This window comes from Lepidothrix coronata, unplaced genomic scaffold, assembly GCF_001604755.1.
Source record: "Lepidothrix coronata isolate B3197 unplaced genomic scaffold, Lepidothrix_coronata-1.0 Scaffold59, whole genome shotgun sequence".
Classification (NCBI taxonomy): Eukaryota; Metazoa; Chordata; class Aves; order Passeriformes; family Pipridae; genus Lepidothrix; species Lepidothrix coronata.
The window spans coordinates 3,219,406-3,231,530 of record NW_016690239.1 but is presented as its reverse complement, the minus strand read 5'-3'; the positions used below and the strand labels follow the sequence as shown (position 1 = coordinate 3,231,530).

The window sequence follows — 12,125 nt, the reverse complement described above, 5'->3', positions numbered from 1 at the left end:
AAGGTACATTTTAAGGAAACCCTCTCGCTATGTATCTGCAAAGGAAAGTATTGTGAAACCGGGAAGGCTGACGTAGCAGGTTCACAAGTAGAACACCAAGATGCTATCTTTGATCGCCCTCCCAGTTGTGCTTAGCAGTATATAAGCATCGCGGTGCCATCTGCGCAGGGCCAGCAGCAAAACAAAAGTTTCACATGGCAGCACAAACATCCTCGGCGGCTTCTGCAGCTCAGCAAGAGAACTACTGAGAGCGTTTGTTCTTGTTCAGACGGGAGATGTCGAAAATGCTGCAAGAGCTTAGTAAACCTCGAAGGGAAATATCCCACTCCTGTTTGCCGAGTACTTCACTCCACAAAGACCGAGAACAGTTCCGTATTGATGCTGGAAGTTGTGATTAACTGCTACTTCCAGTATAAATAAGCGCAATTTTATCAGCGTGCTAATGTACAAGCCTCTGCTGCAGGTTCAGTGCTGGGTTTTGGGTGAAATACCTCAACAAGTACAGCGTGATTTACTCATGTAGCTGAGGGAATAGTGCCAAGATAGACATAAGGTCGCATTGAGAGATATCTTTATATTAAAACGTTTTTAGTTCCACCGAGGCTTAAAAAAGTAATCCAGGACAGCACAGGCAGAACATGGCACTCACCATCACAAAAATCAAATTCTTCCCTTCCCAGGCAATGCAGTTTAACAGGGGCTAAGTTTGAACAGATAGGAGGTAAAACCTGTGGCTGAGTAGGATGTGAGAATGCACCATTTGCTTATTTCCAAGAATTAATCAGGGTCAAATAAAGAACAGCAAATGTTTTCGAGGCAGGCAACCAAAACAAATCACTGCAATTTCTAGGCTTTTTTTTTTCTTTGTTATTTTAGCACACCATACTGTTCTGTTCACTAAAATCTTTGGTACACCCAGAAACACATCCCATGAGAAAAAGATATTTTTCCCTTAACACCACATTATCAACAGAGGTCATTTGCTACTTTTCAATGAATTATCCCTTTTATTTGTTTATTTCTTTGATCAGCTATAAATGAAAGTTATTCGTGTATATAAAACTGAAGTTTTTACTGTTGAAATTGAGCTGTACATGTTTACTACAGAAAAAAATATCAACTCTTGTTTAACAAGACATATACATCAATAAGCGATAACTTTGTGGAGGATTTGCAATCACCTGGTCTATAAAAACAAGCAGGACAAATAACAGCAATTTATATGCAAAAGTAATGATTTAATGACTATAAGCAAGACAAAGCAATTAAGAATTGTGCTTCTTTTGCAGACTGGAGACAATGAAATGTTTAACTACAATTTTTCCGTACAAACATGAAACAATATCCATATAGAATAAACACCCTCACAAATGTATAACTGATGGGTGATGAACACACACAAAGTTCGACCAAAGCAAAGCACAAACTGAAAAGTATCTGGGCTGTTCATATTTTATGGTGGAAAAGTTCCTTCTACTGAAAAAAACCCACTCTTAGAAGCCTGTAATAAAATGCACCTACTTGCAGGCCATTAAAGAGAAGGCATTCTCCACAATTTATTGAAAAGTACCTGTTAAATTTTAATGAAGTTAGTACTGTACCATATACATATATATTAAAACAAATTTAGATAAAATGCCTTCATCCAGCCACTTGCTGGTTCCTTAAACTTTATACCAAATAGTTTATGGCTTCTATAATGATTCCATGTGCTTTTAAAAACACAGTCCCACCACACCAAATAATAAAAAGGTTATCAAACAGGTCAAAGACTTCCATGTCCCTTGATTTTTTTTTTCTTCACTGTATCACTTCAACATTTGGTAAAGTAAAAATATTTCACTTGAAAAAAAACAGACAAAGCCAGTAAAATCCTTTTAAGATTGCCAATTGCCTCCGGGTTATCAGAGACTTGAATGTGCTTTCCCAATACTGTAGCTCTCACACACAAAGTGTTTCTTGCAGTACAAGCAAAGCTCAAACAGGCGGCATCTGCAAGGGTCGAACCAGTTTAGAAAGTTAACAACCATATCATGAGTGCATGAAACACAATATTTTCTTTATAGTATTTATAAATATATCATACAATACTGTTTCCTGTTATGTCATATACCAATATGGCATTGTACAATAAGCATAATGCCATCTGATTCTTACAAAAGCGAATCATTTAAACAAGTCAGTAAATAAAACGGTAATACCCGCTTTTAGGCATACAGATTGTAAAACTGAAGTTTACTTTTCTTTTGATCGGTTCTGCGCAGCAACAGAGAAGTAAAAGATGCAACATAAGAATCAAAATGGCTAATACGCAAAAATTGTTATTCACAGTGACATGGCTACATATATGCATTTCTCTATGCATATTCTTTCAATTTTGTTGGATTTCAAGATGAAAAAGCACTTGCTTTCTACAGGTTCACAAAACAGCATAAGAACAATAACAATCGAAGAGAACGCAATGGAGGAGTTAGTCTGGATTAACAAACTACTTCCCGGGATTTGTACTGACTTCTGGAGACTCCTGACTCCAGATGATGGGGACAGAAACAACTCCACATCACTCAGAACAGGTGAAGATGTAACTTTTGTTAGCTTCTCAGTCCTCTGAAAACAATTTACATTTCAATCTTGCGTTTCCATTAACGTCCATCCTGAATGTCACCTAGTCTGGCCTTTTATAGCCAAGTTCAGTGTTACTACAAAAGAAAGCAATTTGGATGATAGTCACATGGATTAGCATCTATAAAGCTGTAATGGCATGGAGAGATCTATATAAAGGAAGGACGAGGGTGGTAGCCTGGTTGGCACATCAACCAGATGAAGTGGCTGAGGAGCCATTTATTGATGTTTTCCGAGCTCTGTTGGTAAAGGAGGACTGGTGGTTACTGCTGGGGCTGCTGCTGGTGCCATTCATGGTGCTGGAGATGTGAGGGAACTGGGGGTGAGGAGACTGGACCGGGGTGCTGGGGCTGGGCAAACAGGAGGAGGTGGAGGGGATGCCTCCTGCTGGGCTGCTCGCCTTGTCGCTCCCAGAGTCACTTTCCAGCTCCCCACTGTTATTCAAGCCTTCTCTCTGGTGACTGATCTTCATCCTCTTGCAAGTAGGTCGGACCCGATATTTCAGGGGCAGAGGCCCATTCTGTAAAGCAAAAGGGAGACCCTTATAAGCGCCCTCCCCAAGCCATGACCTGCACCCCCCCTGGAGGAGACATACTGGAGTCCTCCTGGAGATACTCACCCGCCTCCAGGTATAGATGTAGGCAATATCCATTAGGGTGTAGTAGTCCTTCAGAGGCTCCTCTTCATACATCACATCGATCTGTTCAAGATATGAATCCTTGCATTAAGGAGCATCCAGGCATTCAGCCCTAGCACATGACTGATCTCAGGTGAAAGTAGCCCTACTGTTACGTATCTCACAAAATTTGAAAAAAAACAAAAAAAAAAAGCTATACCAAACCCAGCAATAAGTAGGGAATTTGCATTATCTATTGGACATGTTTTAAATACATCAAGGAGCAATTTCTTTATACTTTGATATTTACAGCATTAAAAAAATTACAGTGTCACCATACTCTACAGATAGATACTTTAAAAATAAGCCCAGCAACGTATTGCACACACCGTAAATACTTGGCAGTTAGCACTTGCTGGAACAGGCTGTAATGAGGAAACCAGTCCTAAATAAAAAACAAAACAAACAAAAAACTTAAAAAAAAAAAATCACTCTTTCCCCATAGGTACCTGGAAAGTGTTAGGTATATCCATTTTACTCCGCAGGAACTTTCTTAGATGCATCACTGTCATTGCTGCTGGGCAGCGCAAGTATCTTTTGTCATTCACCTGAGAGCATAGTAAAGAAAATCAGTCTACTGAGAACAAGCAATTACTCCCACTAATGTTGTATTCTAACATTTCAAGTTAAAAAAAATGTATCTTATTAAATTATGAACTGTAACATAACAATGTCCGCTGCCTTAGAAGGCATGTCACAGATAAGTGGTAAATTACAGTTCTAAAGTAATTCAAATATGTAACTAAATTTATACATAAATATTTGTATCGTATGTTTTTAGTTTATAATAAAGTAATCAATAAATTATTAAATATTTTTAAATTTTACAAAATATCAGATTCTGCTTTAAAAGTAACACTGCATGCATTTTTAATTTTAAAAAGTTGCTTACATATACAGCTGTATAAAAATATTTTACCTTTTCTGTACCTCATGCCATAATAGGAGGTGCACCTCCTTTGTTCTAGATACACATACCTATGTATTTTTCTCAGCTACAGACCTGTCCCAAAGGTGTGTGTGTGTGTGATATGCTTCCTCTGGAGTAAAGGAAAGTTATTTACCTCTTCCTTTGATTTTTCTTTCTCCTTATTTCCTTTTCGTTCCAGTCTGTGAGAAGAAATGACACATTTACAACAAATAATAAATACAGCTGCTATCAATCAGGTAAACATAAAATATTGCAATTCTGGAACTTGCCTATTCTGGTCAAAGAATTCAATGGATAAGCTTATTATCTCGTCGTCTGTTATAATTCTTTTGTCTTCGTCAGCCACTTCTCCCCTGTCTTCATTAGAGCCATTGGCAGCTGCGCAGAAATTTCCACAATAATTTACATTTTGAAATTCAAATCAGGAAGAATGGCAATTCTCAGTAACAAGAAAAAAAAAATCTTCACAGTAAGATAATGAATGAAAGCTACCTGACAAAACAATAAACTTTTATTATGCTGACTTTACTTCTTAAAATTCTGTGACAGTAATACATCACTTGTAAGTTAAAAAGGAAACAGTAAAACATCTAGGTCAATGCTATATTTATTAAAGTTGCAAATGAGAAGCTTTTACCATCAGCCGACGGATGAGCAGCATAAAAATCCCTTCTTCTTTTCATTTCATCTAGATGGAAAAGCATATAATTTTCTTTTAGCATTTACTCTGTAACTCCTGGTATTGATATAGGATAGCAGCTCTGGTTTTGTTTTCTGCTCTTAACAAAATGCCTGATTTAACTACTTACTTTTGAAAAGGCCTGGTACTAGCTTGTATACAATATCTTGGAGAGTTTTATCTGACCTGAAAAAAAGAACAACCCCAAAACATGAAAATAAGCAGGAGAAGTAATATTTTAATCCCTACTTATAATCTTTCACAACAAGGCATCTTCTACAAAGTGGGAGGCCAGTCATTAAAAGTTAACTTGCAGGACCTTGTAATCAAACTAGCCCTGCTCTAACTACAACTCTGAACCAAAACTCATCTGTGGTACCTCAGCTGAAGGTTCTCAGACTGAAGGAAGGCCTTAAAAACTACACATCCTCCCTAGAAAGGAGAGAGAGCAAAATGCAGTGCTGACAAGGAAAATGTTTCTGAAAGGCAAATGATGCTTTAAAGGTTTTTGCCTCTTAGCTTGGAAAGTTGCTGCAAGAGTTTTCGTGATTAGGAATTATCCTGGAGTGATGCATGTCTGGGAGATACAGAAAGCAGAGGCAAGAACTGTCCGGTGGTACACGTGAGAACTGGGGAGAGGGAAAAGGCATTACATCAATGACTGGCTTATGCTAAAAAGACAAACAAAAACTTTCTGTCTCCCGTGCAGAGAAATCTTCAGTTTCAATCAGTGATGAAACTCCAAAGAGAACGCATACACACCAGTTAGCTTGTAAATTGACAAGCCCTTTCAGATTTAAATCGCAGACGAAGAGATAACATTGACACCGACTACTGCCGGTCTCCCCACATGAAGCAAAATAAGAGATGCAGGATGCACTTTGCAACTTTCTCCTACCTTATATTCAAAAGCGGTCGAGTTTTGTGAACTTGGACATCACAGATAGGACAATACTTGCTGGTCTCCAAGTAACGCACGATACAGGTCTTACAGACTGTAAGTCAAAAACGACAAGCTTTCAGTGATGTTCCAAGGTGCCACTCAGATATGCATAGATAAAGGTGCGATTTTCTAAACTATGCAAGCTAGAGCAAATCGTCCATTGTCAGCAGCGAGCTGCTTAAGCTAAACAAATACCCAAATAAGCCGCAATTACCATGAAAAGGAGACGCTTATAGTACATATATTATTACTTTAACAAAGACCGTAGGACTGTCCTCAGAAAATCTGCAGCGCGGCCGGAACACCTACTTCCCCACCCGTCGGGGAGGTAGAGGGCAGCGGTCCCGAGCCCCTCGGGGGTTTGGGCTTGGGAGGATTTTTTGTTTCTGTTCCCGGGATGCCGGGAAAGGAGGGAAGCGGCAAGGGAACAACGCGGAGCGCCCGGTCGTACTTACAGGAGTGGAGGCACTCTATGATGGTTGTTGCATCAATGAAGTACCCGCCGCAGAGCACGCACATGAGATGGGGGTTTAGCTCGGTTATTTTGATTCTGGTTGTTCGGTGCATTTTGGCGTGGCGAGCAGCGGCTCTGAAAGACACACACACAGAGGACCGGTCAGCGGGGACGAGCGCGGCTGCGTCCCAGGTGCCGCGGTCCGGCGCGTCCCCTTCCCCCCGTGCATCGCATCGCATCCCCCGGCGCAGGGGCAGCTCAGGCGCGGAAGGCGAAGGCGGCGGCGGCGGCGCGGGGGCGGGCGGCGGGCGAGGGCCGGTCCCGAGGCCGGCGGGGCGTCCCCGCACCGCACCGCCCCGGGCCGGCCTGGGCGCAGCCCCGCGGTCGCTCCGCGGCACCCACCGCGCCGTCCCCCGGCGGGCACGGGCCGCTCCCGCGGCGCGGCGGCACCGGCCGGCTCGGCGGCGATGCGGCGGGAGCTCCGGGGGCGACACGGCGGGCACCGGGCTGCCGGCGAGCAGCACAAAGGGGAACCAGCGCCTCCCGGTGCGGCTGCCCTGGCATTTCCGGAGCGCGGGGAGGGGCGGCGGGGGGAGGGACGGGGGGGGACACACGCACCTCGGAGCGGGGCCGGGCACCGGGGCGGCGGGGCCGGCCCGCCGGGGGGGTCCGGGCGGCTGCCGCTGCGGCTCGGTGCCGATCCGGATCTGCTCCGCTCTCCGAGGGGGTTGCTATAGCAACTTACACTTACACTTGGCATCCTGCCACCGCTGGGAACACACGAGAGCCGGGCGGGGGGCGGCCGGGGGGGCGGGCCGGGCCGGGCCGGGCCGGGCCAGGGGGTGGGACGCGGGGCCCGGGGGCTGGCGGAGGGGGTGGAGGAGCCAAGGAGCCCGCGGGGGTCTGGGAGCCCGGCTGCGAAGGGAGAGCAGAGGGAGGGCGGGAGCGGCCCGGGCGGGGTCGGGTGGCACAGCCCGGAGGGTGCCCGGGCGCGGTGCGGGGCAGTCCGGGCGGCGGGGGCGGCCCCGGGCTGCGGGGTCTCAGCCTGGCGGAGGCGAGTGCCAGAGGCTCCTCCCGAGCCTCGGCCATTTCGGATCCTCTCAGGGGCCTCTCTCCACGTCGACTCGGTGCGAGAAGCTGGTCTGAGATCGCTCCTCTCCCCCTCCGCTCCCTCCCTCCCTCCGAACCACGCCGCGCTCCCGGGGACCGAGCCCCCCGCACCGCCGGCGAGGTGCCGAGCCCCAGCTCCCGCTCCACCGCGCCGGCATCCCCGATCTCTCCATCTCCTTTTTCTTCATTTCTCTCCTTCCTCCCTTTCTCTTCCCCCTGACTCTTTTTCTCTCTCTTTCTTTCCTTCCCCCCGTTTTGACTCTCGTTTGAAAATCCTCCCGCGGACGAAGCGAGCGCGGTGCAAAGTTTTGCAAAAGGTGTAAAGAGATTTGCAGCACCACGGTAAGATGCTTGGATGGGAAAATACAAGTCTCCGAATCCTTAAGCAAACCCCCTTTTCATCAATAAAGCACACTGAGAGGGGGGGAAAGCCCAAACCGACTTTAAACGGTACATTAGTGACAATATGCGAAGGACCATGTGACCAGATCATTCCTAAAGCTAAATCAACACCTTGTCAACACAATGCAGCGACAAGAGTGAAAAACAAATGTCATTTTCACAGTCTGAAACCCATAAACCCCCATCGGATGCACTGGCAACAACGCTAGATGCACACATACTGTTTAAAATGAGAGGGAATAAGAGATAAAGGGGAAAGTACACACGAGGAAAAAACCCGCCAGCCATGTCAATTGCAGAGTAAATTATTTTCCGTCAACCAGATCCTGAAAAATGTAATATAACAACGTGGCTCCAATGCAAGCCATTAATTTCCCCAGGTCAGTGCTCCCAGCACACCAGCTCCTGTCCTTGGTCTCCGCTCCTCCCGAGGCAGAGCTTGCGAGCCACCTCTCATCTCAGCACCGTATGCTCAAGATGCAAGGTTCCCCCCAGCCACTGGCAAACTTCGATGTTAGGCAGGGAAAAAAAAAAAAAAAAAAAGGGCAACACACCAAGCTTTCTAAAAGCTTTGAACGTCGGCCAAACTGCCCAGGACAGGGGTACAATATTCTTCAGAAGTGTGCACAGCGCCAACGAGCGACCCCGGCCAGAAAACTTCTCTGGCTGCTGCAGGAGAACCCTCGAGTGAGCAGCAGATAAAACTCCCCAGCATCAAACCAATGCCGGCCAGCACACAGAAAACCAAAATGCCAGAAGCACCAAGCCAGACCAGGTCCCCAAAGCTGTTCCCAGCTCCGTGAGGGAAAGCAAGACCGCCGCTGCATTGTACTGCGGTTTAAATGTCGCTTCCAGGGTCCCTGACCCTCTGCTTCTTACTTTTAAACTGATACCGAGGTTTTGCTTTTCCCAGAAAAGGCGGAGACGGGGCTTCTGCACTCTCCTCTGAAGAGCCCTGAAGCCGGCGGCTCTGAGGTCCCTTTAGGTACTTACACATGGACAGGCTGCTTTCACGGTTCTGTGTTTTATTTGTTCAAGTCACTACCTTATAATTCATAAATATCTGAACCAAAAAAACCAGCAGTGACCGAGGTCATGCAAGTCGGCTGACCAAGAATTCCTTCCCAGCCCTGACAGACTGGGACAAACCTTTCAAGACATTAACGCGTTTATTTCACGCAGGCATAGCCCCTTCCTAAATGGAGGGGGATTAAATTCAACCGTGAAACCTGTTTTGTCGAAGCAACCCCTAAACGCGGATTATTTATTGCCCAAAGTTAGCACATTTTCAACATGCTATAAGCTATCTTGAAAATCAGTGATTTTCTCCAGCGAACTGAACAAGGCGCCTAATTTCTCCTCAAAAGCCACCCGCACAGGCACAGGCACACGCGTGTCTGTGCCTGCGGGGTTGTAACATGAACACAGCACATTTTACTACAGCAGCCTGAGCTTAATATTTTGGTACGATGGAAATCCTTTCAGATTTTTTTTCTGCTCCTGCTGATCACACGGCGAATGCCACTACTTCACACAAATACAAACAGCCTCTTACCCAGGACAATATATATTTACACACTGACACATGGAACAACTAAACGTAAAATATACGTAGATAATACTCGCTAGAAGTAAACACTGCCAGCCAACCGATTATTTAGAGGCCTTAAACATGTTATGTCAAAATGAAGAAAAACAGAAGTGCATTCTCCTGCTAAGAATCAGCTACATTATTAAAAATCTATAAAGGCAATAAGCTATCAAACCTTGCTCGACAGGTCTCTAACAGAAAATACATACATAAAAAATAGAAGCATGGCTCGCATAGGTTTGTGTACTTTGCACCCATCTCCTCTCGGAAAACTCTCTCATCAGGAATAAAGCAGCCGTCATTCTACATCTTCACTCATTATCAGCCAGAGCCACTTGTACTATCGAGCCTGTTATTACTCTTTCACTTAAGAATGGACGCAAACGTTTTAAAGGAGAGGACGGTGCTTCTTTCAGAGAAGGCACACGAAGCTCAAATATCTCTGCCCAACTTGCTGCACCGAGGAAAGACCTGAATATTGGCAACAGAGTGCAAAAAAGGACCCCAGTCTTCAAAATCAGCTCCCTGTGACTAGGCGTAAGACATAATAGGTCTACTTAAAAAAATACATTAAAATGTTAATTTTGTACTATCTAAGCGACCAGGTAGGTCAAGACTTCGTGTCTCTGGCAAACTGCAACACAAGTCTGTCTCAGTTTCCAGGACGGGCTGCTCAGAGTCACTCAAAGTAGTTTTACTGGACTGTATTTCCAGAATGTCCCTGGTGTTAGGGACAGTCCCATAAAAGAAGCTACTCCGACCACTACAGACTATGCAAAAAAAATCCTTCTAGCGCCAAGTTTGCAAATGGGCACACACGCCCAGGTTTTCTTCGACTTTTCTGGAGAAGGGAGGAGTGAATCAAACTTTCTAGAGGCTGAAAAGTTACTATCTCACTTGTATAGAAATGCGATTTTTTTCTGCTGATTTTTACCTCATTATTTGCAAATGTTTACAGCAAACACAGAGAAACATCCCGCGTTATATATCGCCAAGGCCATTCAATTATAAAAACAGAACACTAGCAACTTTCAAGGGCTGCCCATAAGCAGTACGAGGAACCCACTCGCGACATCTCTAAGATCTGACAAAGGATTTCATGTAAATTTACCCTTCCCGGGCTCAGGAGAAAAAAAATACCAACCAGAGAAAAGAAATTCACACACACCACCCCCCCCTCCGCGTCCCGCAGACACATCACCTTTGCTCCAAAGGCTCCAGCAAACCGCACGCCCCAGCTCCCCAAGATCGCAGCAAAACTGCTATCCTCACCCCCCAAAAAAGTTACTTCTCGGCGTTGGCCATCCCTTGCCTCTCCCAGTAGGCACAAACCCCTAAAGTTTAGCATTTAGAGCAGAAATGTAAGAGGAGACATTGGAAACAACTGGGAACCGCCATCTTACAACCCATCCAATTTCACACAAGTACTTGTCCAACTTAAGTTAATAACATTTTCTGCTGGGTGCCCCGGCTCCTAACAACCCCCCCAGGAGGATCGCTACCCCCCGCTGGCTCCGTCTCTATAAAATGGGTGCGTTATCTGACATTTTAACCTCCCCCAGACACATTTCTTTCGGGGAGGACTGAAATCACTTGACCCAGGCAGCTCCAGATTTCACGAACGTCCCTGTTTAATCAAAATCTGCCTTTAAACAAAGGGCGCTCGGGCCGGGCTGGCAGCAGGGTCGGGAAATATAAATATTCTCCTCGGGGGCCATGTGCACAGAAAGGTTTTAGGGGGCGTCTGGAGAAAGAAAGGAACTAAAATTTGCAAATGTGGGTGCGTAACGCGAGCGAGTGCACAGGCTGCTGCTGCTGCTGCTGCGTGTCTGTATGTGTGTGTGTGGCTGGAGCAGCCTGTCAGCGCTTTTCCCATACGGAGAGCTCGGGGGACACCTAGGCGCCCCTTTGCAGCCCCCAAACCGGCCGAAAACCGCCGCCGAGCCCCCTTCGCCCCCCGCCCTTGCTAAGGCGACACCTCGCTTCATACGTACCCGGAAAACGGAGCCGGTGGGTGATGATCGGAGCGGCCAAAAAAGACAATGAAAGTTAAAAGTCGTTCAGCAGAAAATGAATGTGAGCCAAGCGGCCATCTTGAAATGAACTGCAGACGCTGTCAATTGCAATAAGCTTATTGCCGCCGCCGCCGCTGCGCTCCGCTCATTTTAGTTACAGAACGCCCGGGTCTCCGCCGCTCCTCGCGGGCCCTTCTCGCTCGCTCCCTCGCTCTCTCGCTCCCTCCGAGTTGGCCGCCCGGGCGGCTCAGGCGCTGGGAGCGCACAGTCTCCCCGGTCCGGATGGGTCCTCTCTCCACCAGCCCATTGTCTCTCCCTCTGCCCCCCGCTCCGCCTCGCGGCCTCGCTCGCGTTCCTTCTTTTATTATTATTGTTATTATTACGAGTATTATTGTTGTTGTTATTTCATAGTTGGTGGCGGGGACCCGGGGAGGGAAGGAGGGCGGGCGGGCGGGCGGGCGGGAGGAGGGCGGAGGAGGGAAGAATGCAACGCTGAAGGCACACAGTGGAAACTGACACCGTCCCCAAAATGGCTCGGAGTTCGCCCGCCCCGCCAGCGTCACGTGGGGCGCCTCATTCCTTAAGGGCGGCCTGGGAATTAGCGGCGCTGCCGCCGGGGCCCGGCAGCCTCCCCGTGACCCAATCCCGCAACCCGGCCGCCTCCTCCCCCTCCGCCTCCCCCCTCCCTCGCTCCCTCCCTCC

General features: G+C 46.9%; 1 protein-coding gene across 1 annotated transcript; it reads right to left on the bottom strand.

Annotated features, from left to right (window-relative positions):
• Positions 1 to 979: 979 nt before the first annotated feature.
• On the bottom strand, positions 980 to 12,104 carry BMI1 (BMI1 proto-oncogene, polycomb ring finger). Its single transcript, XM_017817245.1, has 10 exons — positions 11,403 to 12,104; positions 6,307 to 6,440; positions 5,807 to 5,903; positions 5,039 to 5,094; positions 4,867 to 4,917; positions 4,499 to 4,607; positions 4,363 to 4,408; positions 3,748 to 3,846; positions 3,242 to 3,322; positions 980 to 3,142 (listed from the first exon to the last, which is right to left on the bottom strand). Exons 2-10 carry the CDS (start codon positions 6,416 to 6,418, stop codon positions 2,813 to 2,815), a joined length of 981 nt encoding a protein of 326 aa, XP_017672734.1. The 5' UTR covers positions 6,419 to 6,440; positions 11,403 to 12,104; the 3' UTR covers positions 980 to 2,812.
• Positions 12,105 to 12,125: the final 21 nt, after the last annotated feature.

What these genes read in the sequence shown, in the direction of transcription:
- BMI1 (XM_017817245.1), bottom strand. Translation starts at nt 6,418, where the DNA reads ATGCACCGAACAACCAGAATCAAAATAACCGAGCTAAACCCCCATCTC. An exon ending in GAATTCTTTGACCAGAATAG is followed by an intron (nt 4,409 to 4,498) that starts GCAAGTTCCAGA and finishes TTCTTCTCACAG; the next exon opens with ACTGGAACGAAAAGGAAATA. An exon ending in AAGAAAAATCAAAGGAAGAG is followed by an intron (nt 3,847 to 4,362) that starts GTAAATAACTTT and finishes CTATGCTCTCAG; the next exon opens with GTGAATGACAAAAGATACTT.